This window comes from Podarcis melisellensis (assembly GCF_964234715.1).
Source record: "Podarcis melisellensis genome assembly, chromosome: 2".
Classification (NCBI taxonomy): Eukaryota; Metazoa; Chordata; class Lepidosauria; order Squamata; family Lacertidae; genus Podarcis; species Podarcis melisellensis.
Window position 1 is genome coordinate 39,142,611 of NC_138529.1, and position 27,681 is coordinate 39,170,291.

General features: G+C 46.9%; 1 protein-coding gene across 1 annotated transcript; it reads right to left on the reverse strand.

The window, feature by feature from the left end:
• Positions 1–997: 997 nt before the first annotated feature.
• Positions 998–21,069, reverse strand: LOC309363984 (cytochrome P450 2B4-like). Its single transcript, XM_081900567.1, has 9 exons — positions 20,698–21,069; positions 12,851–13,013; positions 12,473–12,622; positions 10,379–10,539; positions 9,061–9,237; positions 7,280–7,418; positions 5,174–5,361; positions 3,881–4,022; positions 998–1,598 (listed from the first exon to the last, which is right to left on the reverse strand). Exons 1-9 carry the CDS (start codon positions 20,866–20,868, stop codon positions 1,408–1,410), a joined length of 1,482 nt encoding a protein of 493 aa, XP_081756693.1. The 5' UTR covers positions 20,869–21,069; the 3' UTR covers positions 998–1,407.
• Positions 21,070–27,681: the final 6,612 nt, after the last annotated feature.

Sequence of the window (27,681 nt, forward strand, 5' to 3'; positions counted from 1 at the left end):
GGAAGGTGGCATACAAATGAAATGATTTATTTATTTAGGCCAAGTTTTTCCACATCTTCTTGTTTCTTATTCAGCCACGCTGGCATTTTTTCATGGGTTTGTGCCTTTTACTAGCCCGTACTACATATTTCATTTGTGTCTTTGTGAAAATGACTTTAAATTATGTTCACACTTTCTGAAGGAATCTGGTCCTCCTACAAGTAGTCTCAGTTTCCTCTAATTCCAAAGAAATTTTCCCTTTGACCACTTGTCATTTACCTGCCTGTGAGATATATAAATTTTCTTTTTTTAAAAAATGGTCCAGTAGCACCTTAGAGACCAACTAAGTTTGTTCTGGGTACAGTGGTAGCTCGGGTTAAGTACTTAATTCATTCCGGAGGTCCGTTCTTAACCTGAAACTGTTCTTAACCTGAAGCACCACTTTAGCTAATGGGCCTCCTGCTGCCGCCGTGCCGCCGAAGCACGATTTCTGTTCTCATCCTGAAGCAAAGTTCTTAACCTGAAGCACTATTTCTGGGTTAGCGGAGTCCGTAACCTGAAGCGTATGTAACCTGAGGTACCACTGTATAAGCTTTTGTGTGCATGCACACTTCTTCAGATACACTGAAACAAAGAGAGTTACTTTCATCTTCTTCAGAGAAGAAGAAGAATTAAATAGACAGAATTAAGGAATTTGGGGGTACTGCCTCTTGAGCAGGTGCAGAGGAGAGAGATAAGCATTATATTTATTTGGCACGTCTACTCACAGGCTTTCTTTACTTTCAGTTGGGTTCTAATTGTGGGATCAGTGTTCCTCATGCATTCAAGTGTGGTTTTTTTGTTTGTTTTTTTGCACACAACAAATGCCACCCATATTCCCCCTCAATTCAATCCAGGGTAAATCCAATAAGATTAAAAAACAATAATCTGTTGCCAATGACTCATTTGAAATATCTCAACAACCTGTATGCAGTTTTAAGCCTCCAACTGAAACCAGGCAAAGAAGATTAGGATTCACTTTGTTAACTCAGTATAAAGCATTTATTTGCTCACAGATAACTTCTAGCCAGAAGCTGCTCTATGGTTACATTTGAGAGAGGCAGCAAAGAAAATTAGGCATGGGTTCTTGTATGAAGCCTACTGTATATTCAAAATGCATTGTCAGGGTTGTGGTTTTGGAATGGCCCACTAGAGGCAAGGGAAGAGTGATAGGACTCTCAGTGGGAGCTATGTGACATCAGAACCTCAAGTTTAGAATAACCATAATGCCGTGTGTCACACTTGGTGACACTCAGCAGATTCCACATCCTCCACTTTTCTACTCTAGCACAGTCCTGAAGCTTTTGGACAGAGAAACAAATAGACACACGGAGACAGAGAGACATTGTTCTGGATCTCTGAGTATTTCTGGAATCATGAATTTCCTTCTCATTTCACATTTTTACGTCTGATGGCTTGTAAGAGGCAGTGCTTCCCATCTCTGCAAGCAGAAAACAGGGTATCCATTTCCACCTCATTGGGGTTTGCAACCAGTTGAAAGGTGAAGTTCTGGAGCAGGGTGGCAATGAAGAGAAAAAGCTCCATCTTGGCCAGACCCTCTCCTGGGCAGGCCCTCTTCCCTAGAAGACGGAAAGGGAAAGAGAACTAGTTCATCACCTGAGACATTTATGGTACCCAGTAAACACTTGACTCCTGAGGAGTCACCTCAAATTATTATGTGTATGTAGAGACATTTTCCCAGAAGCAACATAATATAGCCAGTACATTGAGATAATGTGATAGCCCCACAATATGAATGCAGTGGTATTTCATTAACCATTAAATGTATGTTAAACTATAAAGGTTACCATCTGTAAGAGCTCTGTTATTCATTTTCCCACTCTTAAATTCAGTTGCCCATATTTTGCTACAATTTGTCATTAAAAATATATATTTGTCAAACCTCATCAGCATTTTAGGCAGAATTTGCCCTAATAAACTAATTTTACATGTAATTTTGACTAATATTCACATTTTTGCAATCAGTTTTCCCTACTGTGATGCATCTTTGTATGTTATAGTTGCAAATATATTCATTTTTAGGCCCACTTTCCTCCAATATATGCTTTTTGGTAAACATTGTTTGGTTGCAGAACTGTTGCATATTATTATTATTTTCACTTTTAGAAGCAGCACGGGGGCAGATGCAGCATGGGGAGGGGGGTAACCATCCACCCTTGCACTATAAAAACTCCCACCCCACCCCCATGAGCTGTGGTTTGTCCCAGAGGGACTGTTTGTGTACCCTTAAATGCACTTGGGGAGATTTACTAAGATCAAGTATGCGTTGAGAACTTCTGACTTATTGGCCAAAAAGATGTGTTATCGGGCAATATGTGACCAGATCACCTGCATTCCCTTCTCCGCAAAAGTAAAAGACAGCCACTCTGGGGAATACAGGTGAATCACACTGGGACTGCAAAGTTAACCATCTCCCTATGCTGTTTTCCCAATGCAAGAGGACAATGCACATTCCTTCCATCACTCCCATGGTTGCTTGTACCTTTGCCCCATCCCACTCTGAGAGATTTAGTCATGGATATCTCCCTCCCACCATATTTATATAGTTTGACAAATAACATTCTGCTTCAAGGCTCAGATCTGAAGCTCCTGTCTCCATACACAATAGTGTTCATGGCTGCTACTTTTACATGCTGAGACATGGCTGGTGCTGTGGTCTAAACCACTGAGCCTGTTGGGCTTCCCAATCAGAAGGTCAGTGGTTCGAACCCCCGCAACGGGCTGAGCTCCTGTTGCTCTGTCCCAGCTCCTGCCAACCTAGCAGTTCAAAAGCACACCAGTACAAGTAGATAAATAGGTACTGCTCCGGTGGGAAGGTAAATGGCATTTCCATGCACTCTGGTTTCCGTCACGGTGTTCTGTTGCACCAGAAGCAGTTTAGTCATGCTGGCCATATGACCCGGAAAAGCTGTCTATGGACAAACGCCAGCTCCCTTGGCCTGAAAGCGAGATGAGTTCCACAACCCTATAGTCCCCTTTGACTGGACTTAACCGTCCAGGGGTCCTTTACCTTTTATCTACTTTTATATGTGGATTTGCGTGTGCTCGAGGTGTTAATCTCAAAAACAAGACAGTCAATAGCAATGGCAGGGAGCAAGTCCAACACATGTGGATGAAGCAGGAATTTCAGCAGCAGCCATGATAGCAGAAGACCAGACTCCAAGAAGCAATGCCGGATTACCAAATTGGCAGAGTAGGCACCAAACTATGGGCCCCATGCCTTTTATGGGCCCCACAACAACGGACCAAAATAATATTGAATAGATCTTGAAAGAAAATTCCAGTCGAGCTTTCTTAGTTCAATGTTATCTCACGGGAATGCACGCACTAGGGAGACCCCAAGATTTCAACCGCCTAGGGGCCTCCACAGGGTTTAATCCGGCACTGCCATGAAGCACTCTCTATGCCAGAAGCGGGAAACCTTTTCACATGATCTGGGCGGGCAGGACCAGAGGCAATAGCGGGTAGAGCAATGGAGCATCCTTTTGCACAGTAGGCTCTATCCAGCCTTGCAAAAGTCAGAGGATTATTTCTGCACCTGCCCCTTGCCCGCCAGCTAGCCAGCTAAGCAAGAAGTACTGTCACAGTTCAAGGACATATTCCAGTCAGCCAGAGCACTCAGGGTGGGCATAGAGCAGGGGTAGTGGTGGGTGCAGCCTGGGAGAAAGGGGTGTGGTCTGGGGAGGGGGGTGTTTGCTTGAGGAGAGTCCTGATGGCCAAACAAAGAGGCCTGGAGGACCACATTCAGCTCCCTGAGGTCCCTCAGTCCTGCTCCAAGCTTTTGTAGGATTTTTGGTACCTAAATGCAGCTGCGAACCCCGTGAACAGTTCTTACTTTTACCTGCAGAGAAAGCCATATAGGCATCATTCTTCCTGAATTCACCCTCTGCATCCAAGAAGTGACCCGGGTCAAACTTTTCAGGAGTCTTCCAGCAGGCTGGGTCGAAATGCGCAGAAATGAACAGTGGAACAATAATGGTGTCCTTTAGGGAGACAAGAAGATGCATAATCAAGACTGTCGGCTCAATTTAACAGAGAGCAAATAAAGAAGTCTTGTCTTTGACAGAGAGCTGAATGGAATAAATCTCCTCAGTGGTTCATAGAAGGATAGTAGCAGAAAGATGGTGGGAGCTAAGGGTGGATGGATCTGTCAGTTTCAATTATCTCAATTTCTCATCCCCCCCCCCCCCGCAGCATTTTTTCTAAAATCCTCATAAAAATTCCTCAGCATTTTAGTGCAAATATCTCCTAATAAACACATTTGTATGCAGCGTTGACAAATGTACACAATTTTCACAAGCAACCCCCCACCCCGAAAGTAATGCATTTTTGAATGTTTTTTCATGGATCTACCCATTTTTATGCAAACTTTCCCCTTACTGATGCATTTCTGTAAACCGTAGTTTTGTTGGAGAGACTATATCATAAAATTCGAACTGATTCGAATTTTCCATTCTCATTCTGTTTTCATTCTCATGTTGTTTTGAAAAGTGTGGATTTGATAGATTCAACTAAGTAGTTGTGTGCATGGAATGAGGTCCGCTGGCACAACAAGACTCTCCCCACTCTCCTCCCACCACATGCCTCTCACCCCCTAAATCTCTTCTGGAGGGTTGGGAAAAATGCAAGGTTTAAAGAACGGATCGGTGGGGAGGATAGGTGGGGAATTTCTGCTGCACAAGCAGACCTCATTCCCCATATGCATACCCCACTTGGCACTATGTTAAGCCCCACTTGTATCAAGATGTGTGGGGGGGAAAGTGTGTGTAGTGTTTTACCAACAATTCAAAATCTGCACTTCTCCCAGTTTAGCAGTGCAATTCTCTGGCCATGTGTACAAAAACACACATACTAAGATAAAGTGTGCATAAAATTCATATACTGATGAAAATAACATACAAGCTGCGTTGTAATAAGCTAAAATGTATATATTAGGAGAAATTCACACTGCAATGCTGATGAAATTTCATAAATTCTTTTTAAAACATGCAAAGTGATGTGGGAAAGTGGAGAACTAGAATTTATGACTGGAGAAATGAGAAACAAAAAACTGAAATTGTCATATCTGACCATCCTTTGCACAATACATTTGCCCTTCACCAAAATACCCTGTTTATTTTCTGACTTGCCACACCTGAGGGATGGTGTAGCCCTTGAAATCCACATCCTGAGTTGTCAAACGTGGAAAAGCCTCACTACTCCCTAGCTGATAACGCAGCATCTCATGGGCAAATGCATTGGTGTAGTTCATCTTCACCCTGTCCTCTATGCCAGGAGCACGGTTGACTCCAACAACCTCATCAATCTCTTGGTGGATTTTGGCTGCAAAGAATGATAATTTATTGCAATGAATAATATTATTGCATGTTATTCTGGAACCCATTAACCCCATATTGACAATACAGGCTCAGACTGCCTGCATCATACAGTGTGTAGAACCAAGGATATACAGCCGATTTTCGCTTTCCAGTTTCAACCCTATTTGAGAGATCAATTTGAAGTGATGGCCCAATGATCCACAGTCACTTGCTGCATGACAGATTCACTGCTTGATCCAGGCCAGTAATCAAAAATGCTTAGGGTTAATCACAGGTTTGTCTGACCCAGAACGAGGGCTTTTCTTTCAGCTGGAAATCAGTTCCCTGCACCTCTCAGGTGGGCGCTATTGCCATTATAAGAGAACAAGGGAGGCATTCATGGTGAGTTCCAGTACCTCTTTTTCTAGAAAAATAGCACTGCCAAGGACTTGCGTTCGACTGAAGGGACCAGTGGAATTCTAGAAGCAATAAAAGGAACCTGCTCCTGCTAAAACCAGAACAGGAGCATGAAGATGAAATTCTGCATCTGTTAAGCTTTGTTCTGCACCTAGTTTCTTATTCCTGAAAGTCCAAGGCCCACTACTCTAGCAGTTTCCCATAATCAATCCATCAAGTCTGAGCTATCTTAAAAGAATAATTAGGAGGTCTGTCCCTGCTCGCTCCACCCGCCAGCTCTGCCTCCCCATTTGCCAACTACCTTCTCCCCACACTGGCCAACCCTCTTCCATTACACCTCACCTACTCTGGGGGTGCTTCCCAGAGTGGTTTGCTAAACTGCTCTATGAAAGTCACTCTCCGCTTGTGTTAAACCTCATTGCAGCCATGCTTAATAGAGGGTTAATGCTTCGTAGAGCAACTTGCTAAACCACTCTGTGAAATGCCTCATCCCTTTCTATTAAACAGCTCCCCTGGGCCCCCTGCCACCAGTGCTGCTTCCTCAACTCTCCTGCCTGCTGCTCATAGTGCTAGAGTTGGCTTGGTCACCTGTTGGCAGCCACCTGAATTGCAGAGTGTGATGATAGCCTTACATTTCTATGTAAGAAAGAAGCTCTAATGTATGAAATCATTCTAGAGCGGGTGAAAGATTACTGTATAGAGAGAATAGCTGCTTTATTGGCCTGTTTGCCTCAGAATAGGACCGGCCCGCCCAAGAGGCTTGGTGAAGCATTCACCTCAGGCAGCAGCCCAGGGACAGTGGAGGAGGCAGCAGATCCAGCCCCCTGAGGAGCCATCTCCTCTGCCTGTCAGCCACTGCCTCCTCAGCACCCACCTTCCCCCACCAGTCTTCCTTGCCACCTGCTGCTCTCTGGTCCTTTCCTCCCTCCCCCACTGTCTTCAACAGGTGTGGGACTCTCCAGGCTGCCTCCCATTGCCTCAGGAGGTTGCCGTGGCAGAGGTGATGGCAGCAGCAGAGTAAGAGGCAGGGGTGGCCGTGGGGCCCCATTTTCTGTTTTGCCTCAGGCAGCAAAATGCTCTGCCTCAGAAGGTTATACATCCAGTGCACATTTAAAATGTGAAATGTATTTTCAAACATGGTTAAATTGTTAATTTCAAATACTGAGGTGGTTGTGGGATTGTGGTGGTCAGAGAAATCTCTTGGGGTTTCTTTCAACTTGGCCATTCTTGATTCTAAGAGGATGTGGGCCAAGAAATGGACAGGCACGTTTAGGCTCATTGTTAAGTAAACTCCAGAAATACGTTGCCCAGGGTGTCCCAGCTGTTAAGTAGAGGAGTTTAGACTTCTACTAGAGTGTGGTGGGCATGGCTTTCTTCACTTTCTCTAAGGGTGGCACTTGTGGGGAGAGAAACAGCCTGTAGTTTTGTGGGAGAGACAACACAGACTGCGGGTGGGGGTGGTGAGAGAGCTAAGCTGGAGCTCTGAAATATCTGGAAGCGTCTGTTGGGGTGCTAAAACTGTGTACCTTGTATGTGTGGGAACCTTGCCAACAACAGGAGGCCATAGAAGATGCTATTGCTTGAGGTATCTGTACCAGCAACAAAGAGGGCAAACACAGTCATCACTAGGTCTTCAACACAGATATCCTGAGCAGAGCTTTGTTCCTGTAAATTAATGCAGAAAGAAAGGGAAGAGGTGGAAGGGAAATACCTGCTTAAAATAAAGGACCAGAATTTGTGCAGCACCAGACAGCTGTGCATCAGTAAGCTGGCAAGTTGGTTTTCTCAGCTTTAGCTCCATTCTAGATTAAGGTTACCAGATTTTTTCCAATGAATCCGGGACACAATAAATAAATAAATACTACACGTTTGGGATGTTGATGCTGCAACAATGGCAGTGGCAGAGGGGCGGCCACTGCCTTGACCTCAACTGCCACGTTTCCCCTTCCTCTGAGGCTCCTATCTCCTTTCTCCATGAGCCTGGGCAGCCCCTGAGTTGTTGGTTCTTCGGTGGTGGGTCAGGCATGGAAGGCAGAGAAGGAGGGCCAAGAGCGGTGGCGGTGGCGAGGCTCAGGCAGTGCAATGCCTCCCTTCCCATTGGAGAAGCCCCAATTCCATTCCTACTTGCGTGCAAGCAGGAGGTGGTGGGGATCCTTCAGCTGGGAAGGGAGGCTTCCTGCCCCCTCCTGCTTGCACGCAAGCTCCGATAGGCAGCATGAAGCCTCCCTTCATAGCTTAGTTGCTGGGGTCAGGGAAGGTAGAGGCAGCCTGGAAGCTGCATCTTAGAGTCCCTGCCCCACCATCATATGGGGACTTCCAAGCAGCTCCTGAAGCCAGCCAGAGGCAACAGCTCCGGGCTGCTGAGACTGCCACTGCTGTGTTTCCCGGGGACATTAGATGAAATCTGGGGACATTCCAGGGATAGAATTTGTCCAGGGACTTATTCGCAAATCCATGGACTGTCCCCGGGAATGGGGACGTCTGGTAACCCTATTCTAGATCAAGCTATAGGAAGGGGCCACCAAAAGCGGCAATCCTATGCAATACTCTACACATTAATTTGGATGTCCCATGGAACTTACTGAGACTGTCCCACCCATCTGGATAGAGGTAGCAGCTTAGGTTCATGGCTAAATGGAAAAGAAAAGGGACTGAGGTGAAGGTGAAGCAGATCCAGTTCCTTCTCCTATGGCCTTTGTACAAGCAAACTCCTAATATCTGGTGTGTCTTACTCCCTTGCCTCCACCACCTACCCCTCTGTGGGACCCTGCCACAGATAACCCTTGTGGCTCAGCATTTCCCTCTGTGCAAAGGAAGGCCATCTGACTTACTTGCCTCTCAGCCACAGCCGCCTCCTCTCCTCTTCTTGACCCTGCTTTCTATGTTCCTTTGGAGCTCTAGCCTGATGCACTTGGTGTGTTCCTCTCATTGCCTTCCACTTCAAGGAGCCCTCAAAATTTTCATGTTCCCCCATTACCTGATCAGCATCTCCAACAGATCTGTGTGCTGCTGGCTATGGCCAAGCAAGGTGGACATGTTGATGCACACCCAGGTGAGTGACTTTGGATCACAGGGATGCACTACTGAATTTACAGGCAAAGAATTATAGCAGACATGACATTATATGCCATATACATATAAAGTTTTCTGGAGAGCATAGCCAATTTCCAATCAAAATAGTCTGCCCTAAGCTTTTGGGGTTGGGGTGGGGGTGGGAATCCCCAGGCTGAAAAGATACAAGTTCTGTAGTTACACGCAATAAGCCACTTCCCTTAGCTTCTCTCCCGCCAACAAACTTCTCATCTACCTTATTCAACCTGAGCAGGAAGCAGTCAATAAAATCACCAGGATTTTGTGGATCCAGGTTCAATTTGTGAGATTCCACGCTATCTCGGATAAACTGGAAGAGCTTGGAAGAGTCAGTGAAGGAACTCTTGTGTGGTCCAGGTACGAAGTCCATAATCCTTGGGATAGCATTGTATGCCTGGGACAAGGCAATGCAGTGCATTAGAGACAGTGATTCCCTCCCCCCTCTCCTGCCCCCATCTTCAGTGGCTTACTTTCCCACCTTGGGCCCAATTCACACCTTAATATATGCACCTATGTATTAGAGAAGGGTTGCCACATTCTTTCTGGCAAAATACAGGGCAGGGCAAGGGGGGGTGATTTTTATTTTTAAGATCTGGTACTGAAATGACTTCAAAACAATCAATTACAATCTATTACAGTCTAACAGAATGGCCCCTCTGGAATTTGACATACACACACACACACACACACACACACAAAAAAAAAAATTGTAAATCTGTCTGTGTTTTGCTACCCAGAACTTAAATACATAACCTTTCACACACCTTTTCACACACATGCATTTGGAGGAGGAGGGAGAGAGTTGACCTGAAATACAGGACAAACTGCATTCTGCATTGAATCAATATAGGACACAGCATTTTACATTGAAATATAGGACTCAGTGGTGTAGGGTGTGTGGTGGGTGCAGACCGCCCTGGGTGTCATCACTAAGGGGTGTGTATGACAAAATGGCAAAATTTGTGTTTTTAAAATAAATAAATAAAAATTGGGCTCACAAAACTTTTCTTTTTTTTGGAAAAAATAACTCCCGCACCCACCACAGCTCCCTTCCTACACCACTGATAGCTAGGCAAAGCGGGGGACATTGCAGCATGCCTGAGCCATGTGTCTCTCTTGAGGGGGAGGCGACGGCCTACTGCCTGCAAGCTCCATGCTGCTTTTTTGAGCAACATGAGACTTGTGTCTACCCACCACCTCAGCCGCCCTACAGCTGAGGGAGAGGCTGCAGAGAGGCTCCATGCAGCGCTCCCTGCCTTGGCTCGCCCCGCCCCCATGGGTAGTTTGCCCCACCCCCAGCTGCAGGACACACGCGCTGCACCGGGCACCCAAGCTACACCGCTGACAGGGCTATCCTGTATTATACAGGATAGGTGACAACCCTTGTTCTCACTAACATGGAAAACCTATGTCCAGATTGTTCTCCTTCGGAATGCAGGAGAATGTTTGCTCATAAAAGGAGCATTTTGCATAAATGAACACTTTCAATGACTGGGAGAAGTCCCCAGTTTTCCTAGTGCATGAGGGTGACGTACCACTCCGGAGACATGGAAAAAGAGGTTCACAAATTTCTTGATCACATCCATGAGCTCCTTTAATTGGGGGTCTTCATAGCTGAATCGGGTCCCAAAGATAACAGAGCAGAGCACATTAGAAGCAGCAGTTGCGATGTCTGGCAATGCATCAAAGGCCTGCCCTACAACCACAAAGAGAGGGTTAAAAAGGTGACTGGCATTTGTATCCTCTGCCCTTCATCTGTCAAGGCTTTGTGAACTTTCTCGGTGACTGATAGTTTGGAATTTGGGTCTTTTATCTCTGTGTGTTCTGAAATTAAAGCTCAAGGTTGGCACATTCAAATAAGTGAAGGTGGTGTGCCAAAAGTGATGAACTTTTTTAAGAAAAAGAAGAAGAAGAGAATTTCATCTGAATTCATCATGAAATCATTTTTTCCACACAGAATTTATATGGAAAATACAGCAGCTCTAGCAAGACACATTTCTGAAAAAAATTATAACATGAAGAGGCTGATTAAAACAAGCATTATGAAAAGCATGGGAGCAAGCAATTTTGCTCCCCCAAAGAAAGCTACCAAAAGAGAGATGTGTTAGTCACTGTGTTCAGTGGGGCTTACTCCCAGGTAAATGGCCATAGGATCGCTGCCTTAATTCCTCCACAGACATACACACCTAAGATATTGGCAAGGACACACAAACAAACACACGCAAGGACAAAAGGTGAAATGAATGCCAGAATTCACTACCACAATCCAGCGAGTCATCAACCTATGAGAAATGTACTTCCAACACATTAGAGATACTGCCAATGCATGTGTAATGTGCAGGGAAACAGGTTCTTCATGCCAAAGTGTAGAATCTTGCATTGAATTTCATTGTATTAGTTTGGGCCCAGGTCTCCAATCTGTTAAGGCCATTTTGAATCCCAATTCTGTCTTCTGCAGTGTTAGCTACCTCTCCCAGTTTGATATCATCTGCAAATTTGATTAGCATTCCCTCAATACCTTCATCCAAGTCATTTATAAAGATGCTGAGCAACAACGGGCCCAGGACAGAACCCTGGGGCACCCCACTTCTGGGCCATGTCCAAAAAGTGGTGTTGGGGGATGAATGTTCAGACCCCTGGGCTCTCACTTTTGGGGTGCCTCAGAGTTCTATCCTCTCCCACATGCTTTTCAACATCTATATGAAGTCACTGGGAGAGATCATCAGGGGGTTTGGGCTGGGTGTTCACCAGTATGCGGATGATATCCAGCTCTGCCTCTCATTTAAATTGGAAATAGTGAAGGTGGTGAATGTCCTTGTGTGAGTGTCTGTAGGTGGTTGGAGGATGGATGGCAGCTAACGGATTGAGGTTGAATCCTGACAAGACAGAAGTATTGTTCCTGGGGGACAGAGGGCAAGCAGGTGTGGGGGATTCCCTGGTGCTGAATGGCATAACTGTGCCCCTAAAGGACCAGGTGCACAGCCTGGGAGTCATTTTGAACTCACAGCTGTCCATGGAGTCACAGGTCAATTCTGTGTTCAAGGCGGCTGTCTACCAGCTCCATCTGGTACACTGGCTGAGACCCTACCTGCCTGTGCACTGTCTCACCAGAGTGATACATGTGTTGGTTATCTCCCACTTAGACTACTGCAATGCACTCTACGTGGGGCTACCTTTGAAGGTGACTTGGATACTCCTACTCCTCCTCCTACTACTACTACTACTTTTTTCCAGGATGATGAGAAACCATTAGAGAGCACTCTTCAGTCAACCAGCTATAAATGCACATAACAGTTATCTCATCATGGAGGGCTTTGTCAAAAGCTTTGCTGAAATCAAGATACACTACATCCACCACATTCCCCTGCTCCTGGTCACACATCTGTATTCCCCAGCATACTCTTCTTTACTTCCTCCTTAACACTGTTCCCCCCTAAAGGAAGGGCTGCTCTGTGTTCCCTATACCAGGAATGGGAATCTAGCATGTTCCAAATATTTTGGACCCCTGCTTCCATTAACCCTGGCCATTGGTTATGCTGACTGTGGCTGAAGGGAGCTGGGGTCCAACAATATGTGGAATGCCGCAGGTTCCCCATCTCTATACTAGACCAGGAAGGTGCCTAGAGAACCTTGTTTGGCTGCCAGCACTTCCACCAAGCAGTTTGCCTCCTCTTGCATCCGCTCAGCCATCGGTTTCCTCCCCATGCCAAAGTTCCTCAGTGTGGCGAGAGTGAAGCGGCGCAGTTCCCTCCATTTTTCATTGTCTGGGTTGAGGAGCCCTGAAAAATACAATTGGCACTGTTGTATTTATGTTTAATCAGACGACACTGAAGTCTGCAGCATGTTTTGTCCAGAGGCAAGGATCTTCTCCCAAAGGATTTAGATGGCTCGTTGTCCCCAAGATTTGTAAGAAGATTGACAGCCATCAATTCCTGGGAAAGATTGCCATGACTCTTGGCAACTGCATCTCAAATTAAGGGGAAGATAAGATAGTTAAGAACACCCACCGTAGCCACCAGTCACTTTTTCAATGAGAGGTATGGGTGGCCGCCCACCAAACGCTTCAGCGTGATCCACCAATGCACCTTTGACCGCATCATATCCACAAAGCACAACCACAGGCTTTGGCCCCAGCCAGATGGTGAAGACTGAGCCATACTTCTCAATAAGCTGAGGACAGAATCCAAGAAAAGCACGAGTCATTGAGCTGTAAGATATCATTCTTGGAAATCTGCTCCAATTTGCTGCCCACACCATACCATTGCTTACTGCAGATCAGTTGCATTGATCTTCCTTTTTTAAAAATATTTTTTTTAATGGAGTTCAAAGAATGTGTGCATGCGGGGGGGGGGGAGAGATCCTCACCTGACCTACGTAAGTACCTTGAATGGGCTCTGCAGCTATACTTATCTCAGTTCTAGCACTGGGGAGAACGTGATAAGTTCACCTCAAATAAAGGAAACAGCCTAGTGTAAGACTGAGATTGCATTCACATTAGAACTTCACCTCTGATTCACAGCTATCGCCCAAAGCACATTAATACTTCACTTCGCATTTAGCGTGCTAAGTTCAATTCAATCATTTCTTCAAGATGCAGGGAAACCTTGAAGTGTTCCAAAAATGCTAGCATTAAAGAGACGGCATGGGTGGTTCTGAGCATAGGAACGCAGCAATTTGCCTCATGCAGAGTCAGACCATCGGCCCATTTACTCCAGTAATGCCTACACTGACTGGCAGCAGCTCTCCAGGTGCTCTCCAGGTATTGAGCATGTGACCCTCTCTTTGCAAAACAATGTACCCTTCCTGCCCCCACTCTGCTGCTTTAAAGGGGAAAACACACTGTCACGGCCACCCAGGTCTGGTCCCAGCTCACAAGAGACCTCACTCCGTTGCAGCTTATTTACAGGAAAAGTTTATTGAAGATTTCTGCTTCTCATACAGTTCAGCATTGTGGCCGTACGTCTGCCACGTTAGACCGCTGAAGTCCCCTCTGACTCCTCCCCTCTTCCGCACCAACTTAATAGCCTGGCTCTAGACCACCTCTTCCTCTCCTTTCTTTTCCGCAGGGTCTTCCTGCCCCCCTGGGTTCCCTCTCTCCGTGACTCGCCTGAGGCTGAATCCTCTGCCGCCTCTTCCCCCCTCTTTCTGGCTTTAGGGCCGGGCTCCTCCCCTGAGCTCTCTCCACTTCCGCGCGCCTCTACGTTTGAACTTGGCGCGCGTACGTTGCTGCTGACCTTTCTTTCGACCGCTACACCACCCCCTGCTCTGCTCTCCACCCTTTCCGGCTGAACACCCTGCTCCAACCCCCTCTCTCTGTTCTCTCCTAATCCTGCTCCCTCCGAGAGGCTGACGACTCCACCCCCTTTACTCCGTTCCGGCTGAGACGTCTCTTGCTTCCTCTGTCTTCCACTGGGCTCCTCTCCGCTTCTCCCTTCTCCTCCCCTTTGCTTGATTAAGGTAACCCCCTTTTGAGAATCCTCTGACTCGCTGCTCAGACTCGTGGATTCCCTCAGAATTCCGTCATCTTCTTCCTCATCCTTCTGCCCCTCCTCCCACTCGCTCTCCGTCTCCTCTGTCATCTCCTCCTCTCTCCCAGAAACCCTGACATCCATCCCCCCCTCGAAGCCCCCCCTTCCCCCCTCCCGCTCGCCGGGGACCGGTTGTGGAAACTGCGGCTCTTCGGGGGTAGGCTCAGGATACAGGTCGTCTACGTCAATGTTCTCTGCTGGCAGTTCTGTGTAAGTGTATTCGAAGTCGGGTTCTTCTCCCAAATGCTTCTCAGTCTCTGCTTCCATCGCTACTTCCTCCGGTGCTGCCCGCCAAGGACCTATCAGCCACCTCTTACGCCATTCCTCCTCTGGCTGCTCCTCCCACCAATAAGGGGTTTCCGTGTCCACCCCCGAGCACGATCCCCTGGGCGGGCTTGATTCTGGTGTTCTTTCCTCGGGGGAAGAGAAACCCCTGAACGTGCTATCTGACAATGTGGGTGTGAAAAGCCAGTCATCAAAGTACTCAGCTGGCATGGGTCTATGTGGGAAAAGTGCATGGAACTCTTCTTTCAAAAGGGGTTCGTCTAACTCGTAGCCTGGCACCCAACTATTAGCAGCGGCTGGTGTGCCCTCCCTGGCGAGAAAATATTCAACTCCCTCCTCCCCCCATCTCGAGTCCAGTATCTCTGTGACCTCGTTAAGAGGTTCTGGTCTTGGCGATTCCCCCCTCTCAGGCGCCCTCCTACGTGGCTCTGGGGGTGCTCCTGACTCTTGAAACCTGTGTGGGGTTTTGTAGGGAGTGAGCACCGACCTATGAAAGACCGGGTGCACCCTGGAACCTTCCGGAAGGGCTATACGAAAAGCCACCGGATTGATCTTAGCCTCAACTTGATATGGCCCTAGCTGCCTGTGTCCTAACTTCTTCTTGGCCAATGACCTGGCCGGCATCGCGTGGGCTGCTAACCACACCCAGTCCCCAACCTGGATGTCCTCTCCCGCCCTCCTGTGCTTATCGGCCTGCACCTTATACGCCTGTTTTGCCAGCTCCAAATGTCTCCGCAGCTCCTCGTGCACCTCTTGCAACTCCGCTGCAAACTGGTCGGCATCTTGAGGCCCCCCCCCTCCTGGTGCCGCAAATCTCGGGAAGGTTCTGGGATGACGGCCATTGTTCGCGAAGAAAGGCGTCACCCCGGTGGAAGCGTGTTTCGTGTTGTTGTAGGCGAATTCAGCCATCGGCAGATAGTCCACCCACGCCGCAGGTCGCTGGTTGGCGTAGCACCGCAGGTACTGCTGCATGATCGCGTTGACCCTCTCCGCTTGACCGTTGGTTTGTGGATGCCTCGCCGATGTCAGGTTGATTTTGACGTGCAAGATGCCCAGAAGCTTTCGCCAGAAAGTGGAAACAAACTGGCGCCCCCTGTCGGACAAGACGGACTGCGGAAGTCCATGCACTCTGAAGACGTGATCGATGAAGAGCTTTGCGGTCTGTTCTGCCGTCGCCACCTTGGCACAAGGGATGAAGTGCGCCATCTTGGTGAACAAGTCCACCACCACTAACACCGCCGTCTTACCTCTGGAGCTGGGCAGGTCTGTAACAAAGTCCAACGCTACCCTCTCCCATGGTTGCTGCGGTGTCTCCAGCGGTTCTAGCAATCCCGCCTGCTTCTGGTGCACTGGTTTGGACCTCTGGCAGATATCACACCTGGCGACGTAGTCCGCCACCTCTCCTCTCATCTGGGGCCACCAAAAGTCTCTAGCCACCAACTCCATCGTCTTTTCTTTGCCGAAATGGCCTGCACTAGGGGCGTCATGCAACTGTTGCAGAACCTTGGCTCGAAGATCGTCGGTGGGCACGTAAAGGGCACCCTTACGAGTCAAAAGTCCATCTTGTAATTGAAACTCATCGTTGTGTCGCGACCCTCCGCGTAGCTCCTCCATCTTAGACTGTGCAAACTGATCCCTTTGCAACGCGCGTCGCACCGCGTCCAGGTCGACTGCGATGGTAGCGCACGTCCACGCCTGCGGTGCGAAAATGTGCTTTGCTGCGATTGGAGCTGCTTCCTCCAAGTATTGCGGCTTTCGGGACAGCGCGTCTGCAATAACATTGGAGTCTCCTGGGATGTATTCTATTTTGAAGTCGAAGTCCGCAAAGAACTCCGCCCAGCGCATGTGTCGCTGGGTCTGCAACTTAGCCGTCCGCCAATACTCTAAGTTCTTGTGATCCGTGCGGACCTGCACCGTGTGCTTGGCTCCTATTAAGAAGTGTCGCCACGCTTCGAAAGCTGCATGAATGGCCAACAACTCCCTGTCCCATATGGTATAATTGCGCTCCGTCTTGCTGAGCTTCCGGGAGTAGAACGCACCCGGTCGCCAGTTGCCTTGTGAATCCTCTTGCAAAAGAACGGCCCCAACCGCTCTATCCGACGCATCGGTCTCTACCCGCATGGGTCTGCCGGGATTCACGTGGAGCAGCTGCTCTTCGGAGGCGAAAAGACCCTTAAGCGTCCGGAAGGACCGCTCCGCTTGTTCGGTCCAGACGAACTTCTTCTTCTTGGAACTGAGGGTGTCAGTGATCGCCGCCGTCGCGTTCGCAAAACCTTTAATAAACTTGCGGTAAAAATTGGCAAAGCCGATGAACCTCTGGACCTCTTTCCGATTTCGAGGGCTTTTCCAGTCCAACAGCGCTTGAACCTTAGCCCTGTCCATGGCCAGTCCCTCGTCGGACAACTTGTAGCCAAGGAAATCAACCTCTCTGACATCAAACTGGCACTTTTCCAACTTGGCGTACAGCCTGTGTTCCTTCAGCCTCTGCAGGACCTCCCTCACGTCCTTATCGTGATCCTCCGGCGATTCCGAGAAAATCAGGATATCGTCGAGAAAGCAGACACACTTTTTGTAGAGGAGACCTGCTAGCACGTGGTGCATAAATGCTTGAAAAACGTGGCTGCCATTTTGGAGGCCGAAAGGCATGACTCTGTATTCGTATGTGCCCAGAGGGGTGAACATGGCGGTCTTCCACTCATCTCCTTTCCGGATGCGGATGAGATTGTAAGCTCCACGTAGGTCCAGCTTGGTGAAAATCTTGCCCCTCCTGACGGTCGCTAAAAGGTCGTCAATCTTGGGCATGGGGAAAGCTTTGGGCTTAGTCAAGCTGTTGATGAACCTGTAATCCACTATAAGCCTTTTTTGGGGCGTGTCCTTCTTCTTCACAAAGAAAACAGGGCTGCCTCCCGCTGCTTTAGATTCCTGGATGAAACCGCGCTTGAGGTTATGGTCTATGAACTCCCGAAGCTCTTGCATTTCGTCCTCCGACATGGAGTACAGCTTGGCAGCAGGCAATTGCGCCCCTGGCACTAAATCAATCGCGCAGTCGTAAGGTCTATGAGGCGGCAACTTGTCAGCTTCCTTCTCACAGAAAACCTCCAAGAAGTCCTGGTACTTGTGAGGCACTGTTTGCACCATACCCAGATGCAACTGCTGCTCGGCTTCTCCTCCCTGATCGGTCTGAAAGCAATGCTGAGCACAATACGATGAACAAAAGTTGATCTGCCTCTGGTACCACGCAACCGCGGGACTGTGCCTCTCCAGCCAACTCATGCCTAACACGATGGGTGTGTCCGATAAGTGGGTGACATTGAAACTAATAAGCTCTCGATGGTTGCCAATCTGCATCATCATGGGAGGGGTTTGCTGCACCACTTGCCCCCCCAGCAACTTCCTGCCGTCCACCGTGACCACGTTCAGAGGCGTCGTTGCAGGCAGGAGCGCCATGTTGTGCTGCTTAACGAACTGCAGTCCCATGAAGTCGGCGTTGCTTCCCGAATCGATCGTTATTGGAACCTCGAGGAGTCTCCCATCAGGCAACTGGAGTGTTGCTGTGAGCAGAACTGCCGGTTTGGGAGGCAAAGGGTCCACGCTCTGCAGTGATGCTGGGGGCTTGTCTACAGATCCGCCTGGCTGAGCCCCAGTAGCTCTGCTTCCAGCCAGGCACTGTCGTTTCCCTGAAGCTGCTCCCCTGGTTGCACCTCTGCTGTTACAGTTGCCAGCGCTGCAGTGTGCTTCTGGAGCCTCTGGGGGCACTCTTTCGCCATATGGTGCGCACTGTCACAGATGTAACACTTCCTGGTTCCTCTAGGAGGCTTCGCTTTGGCTGCACCAGGGACAGGGCTCTGGGATGGCTTCTGAGCCCTAGCACCACCAATCTCCATTGGCTCCTCTCTGTCCTTCCCCATTGGCGAGGGGTGCGCACGGCTGAAGTCCCTGTGCCCAAAAGGGAGAGTCCTTGCTTGCGCACGCGCTTGGGGCCCGTCCTCCTCATGCCACGGACGCCCCTCATGTCGAATTCCAAGAGCTAAAGCCCGTTGCACCACGTCTTCTAGGGTCTGGGGTCTGTCCCCCCTAGCGATCTCATCCTTGATGGGGGGGCTCAATCCCTCCCAAAAAAGATCTCTGACCGGTTTACTGTCCTTTGGCCAATCTAAGGCGGTGAGCAATGCAAAAAATTTAGAGTGGTATTGGCGCACAGTCGCTTTCCCCTGCCTCAGCCCGTGCATTTGACGGCGCGCAATGTCCACATCCACAGAGGATTGAAAACAAGAATCCATCGCTTTGATGAACGCAGTTGAATCGCGACGGGCCGGTCCATCTTCGCGCCACAAATTGCGTAGCCAAGCCCTGGCCTCCCCATGCAGGTGCGAAACAATGAACCCCACTCTCTCCTCCTCATCTTTAAAATCGTGACGGAGTAAGTGCAGTGCATATACAACGTCCGCTCTGAAATTGGGATAGTCTTGCAAGTTGCCATTAAAATGCGGAACTAGGGCACCCCCCCTCCGTCCAAGCGCAATGCCCTCCGCTCTGGATCCTGGGGCCCCCGCCTTGTCCGCGCGCTCCCACCTTGCCTGCAAATCCTGGCACGTCTTCTCCAAGTCGTCATTCTTCTTCTGCGAAGCAATGACTGCCGATGTGAGAGCGGTAACCTGATTCCGCAATGCAACCAGCTGCTCCTCAGCGCTCATGGCTGCTCCCGTTCGTGAGCTTCGCAAAAAAAAATTTTTGCTTTGAGAGAGGGGAGTTACTGTCACGGCCACCCAGGTCTGGTCCCAGCTCACAAGAGACCTCACTCCGTTGCAGCTTATTTACAGGAAAAGTTTATTGAAGATTTCTGCTTCTCATACAGTTCAGCATTGTGGCCGTACGTCTGCCACGTTAGACCGCTGAAGTCCCCTCTGACTCCTCCCCTCTTCCGCACCAACTTAATAGCCTGGCTCTAGACCACCTCTTCCTCTCCTTTCTTTTCCGCAGGGTCTTCCTGCCCCCCTGGGTTCCCTCTCTCCGTGACTCGCCTGAGGCTGAATCCTCTGCCGCCTCTTCCCCCCTCTTTCTGGCTTTAGGGCCGGGCTCCTCCCCTGAGCTCTCTCCACTTCCGCGCGCCTCTACGTTTGAACTTGGCGCGCGTACGTTGCTGCTGACCTTTCTTTCGACCGCTACACCACCCCCTGCTCTGCTCTCCACCCTTTCCGGCTGAACACCCTGCTCCAACCCCCTCTCTCTGTTCTCTCCTAATCCTGCTCCCTCCGAGAGGCTGACGACTCCACCCCCTTTACTCCGTTCCGGCTGAGACGTCTCTTGCTTCCTCTGTCTTCCACTGGGCTCCTCTCCGCTTCTCCCTTCTCCTCCCCTTTGCTTGATTAAGGTAACCCCCTTTTGAGAATCCTCTGACTCGCTGCTCAGACTCGTGGATTCCCTCAGAATTCCGTCATCTTCTTCCTCATCCTTCTGCCCCTCCTCCCACTCGCTCTCCGTCTCCTCTGTCATCTCCTCCTCTCTCCCAGAAACCCTGACACACACACATCTGGACTCATCAGATCATGGATCTTTCATGCCAAGGTTGCTTTGAGTGGAAAGATCACAAGGCAATTGGAATACCATGAGTCATGGTGTGAGGAGAGCTAAAACGTGAAGTAGATAGTGATGAATTTACCTTAAGAGTAGAAGCAAAGAGCAGAATAAAGGGGGGGGGAGTTAAATACAGGCTAGAAGAACACTTCCAAATGCAATCAAATGAAGGTGGCAGGGGAGAGAACTTCAATCATGCCAGCTGGATGAGTTAAAGTGAAATAAATCTCACCCATCCGATCCTAATGGATCTTGAAAATGCTTCCCAAATTATGGGGTAGTTATGAGAATAGAACCAAGGAGCATTTGGATTAGGTGGTGGCACAAGAGGATTGGTATTCCTGGAAATCTCACATATGCATTCACCTCCTGCCTTTATTTCTGCCTTTGCTTCTTGAGCCATTTCTTATTCTCTGCCTTTTTAACGAAAGGATTCCAGTGGCAGCCTTGCAAAAGAGGGCACTTACTTTGCGGTAGGTTTTGTGTAGAGGCAGGACATCTTTCTGCAGGAGGTTCCCCAGAAAGAGCCAGGGAGTGGGTCCTGGAGGTAGCTGGCCTCTAGCTTTGTGAAGTTTGAAGGACAAGGCCGTGAGCAGAAAAAGAAGAAGGAGCACTCCTGCCCCAGTTAACAGCTCCATCTGTATCCTTGCTCTGTCCACTGTAAAGGCAAAAGGGCAGAAGCTTTTTAAGAGATGCTGAGCTAGAAGAAAGTGACAAAGTTTGAGACACGCCCAGAACGCCAGCAAGAGACATTTTTTCTACCTTCCTGGATTCCAATCCCCCTGGTATCTTCCATTGCTGCTAACACAGCTGCAGGCTAGTCAATTACACCAGTGATTAGGGACACAACAGAACTTTTCACAAAACTCTTGTTTAGTTACTGTTTTGATTTCAAATAAAAATAAATGGCACAATCCCTGTTATTTTTTTCTGTAAAGGTTCATTTGCCATTATCATCATAAACATAGGTTCAAGATTCCAGTAAGTAGGAGTTTGAAAGGGATATAGATTTAGGTCAGTTTATCCCCATGTGGATTTTTGTCAGGGAATGGACAATGGGTGTTTATTAAGTTTGGAATTAACTACTAGTCACGATGGCTATGGTCTCTCTCCATGGTCAGAGGCAGTAATGCTTCTGAATACCAGTTGCTGGAAATGAAAGGAGGTGAGAGGGCTCTTGTGCTCAGCTCCCACTTTTGGTTTCCCCCCAGGTGTCTGGGTGGCCCCTCTGAGAGCAGGATGCCAGGCTATTTGGGCCATTGGCCTGATCTTGCAGACCATTCTTAGTTCTTTGTAGAAGCATTCTTTTATAACTGAAACTAGAATTTAACTGGTTTTGTGCTTTGAAAATGCATTGACCCTATTTCCCCCATGGAGCAGTGGTCAGCAGTTCCTGACACTCTGGTACTTTAAAGACATGGGATGATATTCAACACTAAATTAGGCCAATTCATTTTTACTCAGAACAGACACGTTGAAATAAATTGGCCTAATTTAGTCATATTCCTTCATTTCAGTGTTGTTACTCTGAACAAAACTGAACACCACTCCTACAGATTTATTGTGACATGAGATGAATATATATGATGATAAATAAAATGGGCTTCTGTCTACAAAAGCTTGTGCCATAACAAATTTGGTTAGGCTCAAAGTTGTTGTTGACCTTTCTGCTATATTGTTGAAAGTGGCTCAAATTGTTAACCTTCTGCACTTTCCCCTACCTGCAGTTTGAGTTCCTGTTCTTTGCATTGCTGCTTATTTTAGCTCAATGACGCTGCAACTTTGCAGTTTTTCTTGTCCTGTTTCCCCATTCTGCGGCCAGCATCGTTCCCCTTCTTCCTCCTGCCAGAGGACCAGTTTGCACTAGAAGAATTCGGCACTAATTATAAACTACAATGCCCCTTTTGCTCATTACTAGGAACTCATGAACCATTCTCTAGCATTTCTTTGTCAACTGACTTGTTCCCGCTTTAAAGGACCCGGAGTCACAATGTTTGGGAATAGCCGCACTACACAGGGAAAGGACTAAGAAGCTGATGCACAATCACACAAGCATGGGAATGCTACATCAGGATCCAACATGGGTTGATGGTTAGGATGTTAGAGTTGTACTGGGAAGACCCAGGTTCAAATCCCAACTCATCCATAAAGCCATCTAGATGACCATGGTCTCGGCACCATGTCTCAGCCTAATTGGCTGTCCAGAGGAAAACAAAAGGCCTGCCCTCTTGTATATACTTCTTAATGTATAGAGTTTCTTACCTGCTGACCTTCTTCCTCCATTAGCTTTCCTTCCACTTGCAAGGAACCAACCATATCCTCCCCTTAGTATCTAATTTTATTAGGTACAGTTTTATTGCTTTGAACACGTCTTGAAGTTGAGGACTTTATACAAAATGCAGTAGGCTTTTAATATTTACATATGCATCGGGATAATAATATTGAATTTATATAATAATGTATGGGTTAGAGTTTTCTTTGTATATTTTATATATTCATATATTGTTTCTTTCTACCCAGTTTTGTACCTTTTTCTTTTCCTTTCCTTTCCTTGCGTCACTTTATTTATAATTGAAATGTTTTCAATAAAAATACCCCCAAAAAAAGTCGGGAAGAAAAGAGCAAATGTGAAACACTGTTTAGGATTGGACACATTGAGACAAAGTGGTGTGTATAAAATGGCTGTGCAGATTAAAGACTACTTGTGCAAATGATCTTTCTTCTCAGCTTCTCCCTCTGCCAGGTCCCCTGAAAAAAGCCTCTCCTGGTGGGCCTTCCTTTTGAGGGTTCTGCAGTGGACGGGGGAATTGCAAATGTTGGATATAACCCATGGGTAGGCAAACTAAGGCCTGGGGGGCGGATCCAGCCCAATCGCCTTCTAAATCTGGCCTTCGGAGGGGGCCACCAGGGGGCGCATTGGAAGATGGCTGACAATAACATCTCCCCGACCCACATGAGGTAATTAAGAGGCTAATATGGGAGTATGCAGCCTCCCTTCGTTGCCCCAAGGGAATGGGGAACGCTGCCTTGCCTGCTGTGTCCATAATTAACCCCCGGATTCGAAAGAATCAAGTGAAGAATGGGAGTGAAGACTGCTAACTGAAGTGACCTCTGTGAAACGAGAGCAACGAGTTGGATTTAACGGAATACAACATGAAGAAAATACACCAGGTTCAGTATGCTGGAGCGGGACTGGATGGGGGGGGGACTTTTCTTCTTTTCTTCTATGTGATTGACCAATAACCCCTCCTCAAAAAGAACCGTCGCATAACCGACCTAAGCAGGATGATTAAAAACTGTGTGGAAATGATTTACTACCAAAAGTTTGGCTTGTGAGATCGAGAAAAAGAAGAAGGGCTTTTGATGGCGCAGCAACAAAAAGGGAGTCGCCATTTTGACAGGTCCTGTCGAAAGATTCATGATCGGGAGGAGGAAGCTTTGTTTTCATATTGGATTCCTGGTAGAACCTCCTCGAGGACTGAGAAAGAGGGACAGACCTGTGAAAAGTGAATGAGTAGACAGCAAGAATGTTTTTCTTTATGGAAGCGATGAAATATGACTCTTCAGCTGTCTGAAATATGACTCTTGGACGAGCGGAAAAATCTACACAGGAATACAAATTTGTTTCAACCCGCTTATGGAGATAATCAGAGGCCACAAAGACAAAGAGAAAGGAAAAATATATGAAAACAACTAGAAGAGATGTGGAAAACAGGAAGAAAGGATTGGACAGAATTCTGAACATTATTTGGACAGATTTGTGGACTTTTAAAGCAGCAGCAACAAGAGGATTGGATCCCTTTCGGAACTTGAAATATGGGTACCCCCAACAAAAAATTAAAATTAGGCTCTGTAATTCAGAACTAATGTGATTTGATTTGATTTGATATGATTGGTCTGTTAATAAAAATTATTTTAAAAAAATAAATCCGGCCTTCGGAAGGTCTGAGAATCAGCATGTTTTTACATGAGTAGAATGTGTCCTTTTATTTAAAATGCATCTCTGGGTTATTTGTGGGACCTGCCTGGTGTTTTTACATAAGTGGAATGTATGCTTTTATTTAAAATGCAACATTTATTTAAAATGTTATTTGTGCAGCATAGGAATTCATTCATTAAAAAAAAAAAATAGTCCACCCCCCCCCCACACACACAAGGTCTGAGGGACAGTGGACCTGCTGAAAAAGTTTGCTGACCCCTGAATTACAACCCAATGTAATTGGGTGTCAGATATTTTCACAGTTTAACAGCCATTTTAGAAGCGTGGGTCTTAGTATTCATCCCCAAACATAGCAGCCTTAAAAATGTGTTATGTGGAAAACAGGGTTCATAAACATCTATATCCATTCAAAATGGAGGGTTTAAAAATAAATCATTCCAACTTAATAGAAAACAAAATTATGAAAGCTGGGTAAATTAAATTAAATGGGAAGTTTTTGCTAAGCTTAAAGACCACACTTCCCTAGCCAAACTGTCATTTTTTGTGATTTGAATATTCTGGATCTGCTACATACAATCGTCTTTATTTGTTTGAAGTCTAGGGCTACTGTACTTTTCTAATATCACAGAGATGGATGAGCAAGGGGTCAAAAGCAGCAACATTTTATGAAGTCTTTTTTTTTACATTAAACTTATAACTAATTTTTTTGACAAAGTAATAATCATAAATAAATAAGTAAAAAAATGTGCACCCCACCACTGAAATCATTCCGTTGTAACTATCCAACCCCACAAAATTTCAACACCTCTTGTGATGGTTTGACCCCTTTCTGTTTTAACAATACAAATTCTACAAACACCTTCCATATCTCCTCAAAATCATTTCTCCTGCATATTCCCTGTCTTACCTGCAATTATGCATAACTTCTTTTATCTTTATCATTAATATTTTGATTTTTCCAGTGTCCTAATTTCTTTCTCTAACTTTTTAATGTCTTGTTGTTTTTTCAATTTACTAGATTCCCAAATACTAATTCCCTTCATCATCGCTTTCATTGTATCCCATATTATTGCTTGAGTACTTTGCCCCTTCTCATTAATCTCCCATATGTCTAATAATTATTTCCCTATCTTATTTACTGTTTGACTGTTATTGAAGATCCTCGTGTCTAGCCTCCGATTTATGGCTTCCTTATAATTTTTCTTTATTTTTAATACCATATTAACTAATGCGTGCTTGGTTATCTTTATTATTCCAATTTCAGTATTCATTATTTTAGATATTAAGTTTTTTGAAGCGAAGATGTAATTGATCGTTGAGTAGGACTTATGCATTGGCGAGAAGAATGAATAATAATAATAATAATAATAATAATAATAATAATAATAATAATAATGGCTTCCCCAGCCACTCTGGGCGGCTTCCAAAAAAATATTAAAATACTGTAATGCATCAAACATTAAAAGCTTGCCTAAACAGGGCTGCCTTCAGATGTCTTCTAAAAGTTTGGTAGTTGTTCTCTTTGACATCTGGTGGGAGGGCATTCCACAGGGAGGGCACCACTACCAAGAAGGCCCTCTGCCTGGTTCCCTGTAACTTGGCTTCTCGCCGTGAGGGAACTGCCAGAAGGCCCTGTCCAGGTAGAATGATGGGGGTGGAGACGCTCCTTCAGATATACTGGACTGAGGCTGTTTAGGGCTTTAAAGGTCAGCACCAACACTTTGAATTGTGCTCGGAAACGTACTGGGAGCCAATGTAGGTCTTTCAAGACCAGTATTATGTGGTCTCGGCGGCCGCTCCCAGTCACCAGTCTAGCTGCTGCGTTCTGGATTAGTTGTAGTTTCCGGGTCACCTTCAAAGGTAGCCCCACATAGAGCACATTGCAGTAGTCCAAGCGGGAGATAACCAGAGCATGCACCACTCTGGTGAGGCAGTCTGCAGGCAGATAGGGTCTTAGCCTGCATACCAGATAGAGCTGGTAAACAGCTGCCCTGGACACAGATTTGATCTGTGCCTCCATGGACAGCTGTGAGTCCCAAATTACTCCCAGGCTGTGCACCTGGTACTTCAGGGGCACAGTTACCCCCATTCAGGACCAGGGAATCCTCCACACCTGCCCACCTCCTGTCCCCCCAAAACAGTACTTCTGTCTTGTCAGTATTCAACCTCAATCTGTTAGCCTCCATCCATCCTCCAACCGCCTCCAGACACTCACACAGGCCCTGCACCGCCTTCACTGGTTCTGATTTGAAAGAGAGGTAGAGCTCCTGGACGCTGCCTCTGATCCACACCTCTAGCTGCAAGAACTTCAAAAGAAACGATTAGGATGAAGCGAATGCACATATTTCAAGGAAGGAGGGGGAGTAAAGACTGCTAACAGAAGAGATCTCTGATAAACAAGACGAGTCGGAAGAACAAGAATTAACCAGATGAAGACACACCAAGACTCGGTATGGCAAAAGGACTGGATTGGGGAGAGGAAAAAACCTTTCCTTTCTTTCCTCTGTGTGATTAAACAAGAATCCCCCCCTCCCTCACAAGTCAGAAATGTCGTTTGAAGGACTTAAGCTGTGGATTTATGTCTGTGTGGAGATAAACTTTCTAACCAAAGCATGCTTTAAGAAGAGCGTGGAATGTATAAGGGCTTTGGAATGATGCAGTTAAAAATACCGTCGCCATATTGGGAAGTTCTGTCGGAGGACTTAAGTCTGGGAGGAGAAAGAGAGAAATAGAGCTGCTTTTATATTGTGGGTGAAACTTCTCAGAGTGACTTAAGAACGACAGTTCTGTGATTAATAACGGGAAAAGCGATGTTATCTATGAATGGGATGATATATGGAAACCATCTCAATTTGAGGATTGGAAGAACGGAAAAATTCACACAGGATTATTATTGGTGTTTATCGCCTTAAGGAGATTATCAGAAGAGATCATAAAGAAAAAAGAGAAAATATACGAACAAGATGAGATGCGGAAACAGCAAGATAAGACTGGATAGAAATATGAACTTTGTTTGGACTGATTTGGACATTAACGCAGCAGCAAGAAGATGATCAGAATCCCCCTTCGGATCTTGAAATATGGGTCCCCTCAAAAAAATTTAAAATTCAGCTTTGTAATTTGGAATTTATGTGATTTGATTTGATTTGATTGGTCGGTTAATAAAAATTAGAGGTGTTTCCACAGGCAAGCAACCTGACTCAGTTTCTGTAAGCAGGATTGGGGAGGGGTAGCAGAGCACACCTTAAGCAGGCCACCTGCCCCTATTCTGCACACAAAAACCCAAACACACACTCTCCATCCCTGTGGAGCTAGAATTGCCCTCAGGTGCTAGAATGGAGGTACAAAGTGGTTCAAGTCACAGGACAGTTTCCCCCTCACATGCTTCCTGGAAAATCAGTGGAGATGTTTGCAGTTGGCTTGATGCTAAAGTGCCTGAGATCATGGGGACTGAAACATCATTCTGATTAACTCTAGCCATTGGCATTTTCAAATGGAGATGATGGGAGTT

Excerpts from the sequence above, each read along its gene's own strand:
- LOC309363984 (XM_081900567.1), bottom strand. The coding sequence starts at position 20,868 with ATGGAGCTGTTAACTGGGGCAGGAGTGCTCCTTCTTCTTTTTCTGCTC. Across the intron at positions 13,014-20,697 it reads TACACAAAACCTACCGCAAA|CTTATTGAGAAGTATGGCTC; the intron begins GTAAGTGCCCTC and ends TTCTGTCCTCAG. Across the intron at positions 10,540-12,472 it reads AGTGCTGGCAGCCAAACAAG|GGCAGGCCTTTGATGCATTG; the intron begins GTTCTCTAGGCA and ends TTGTGGTTGTAG.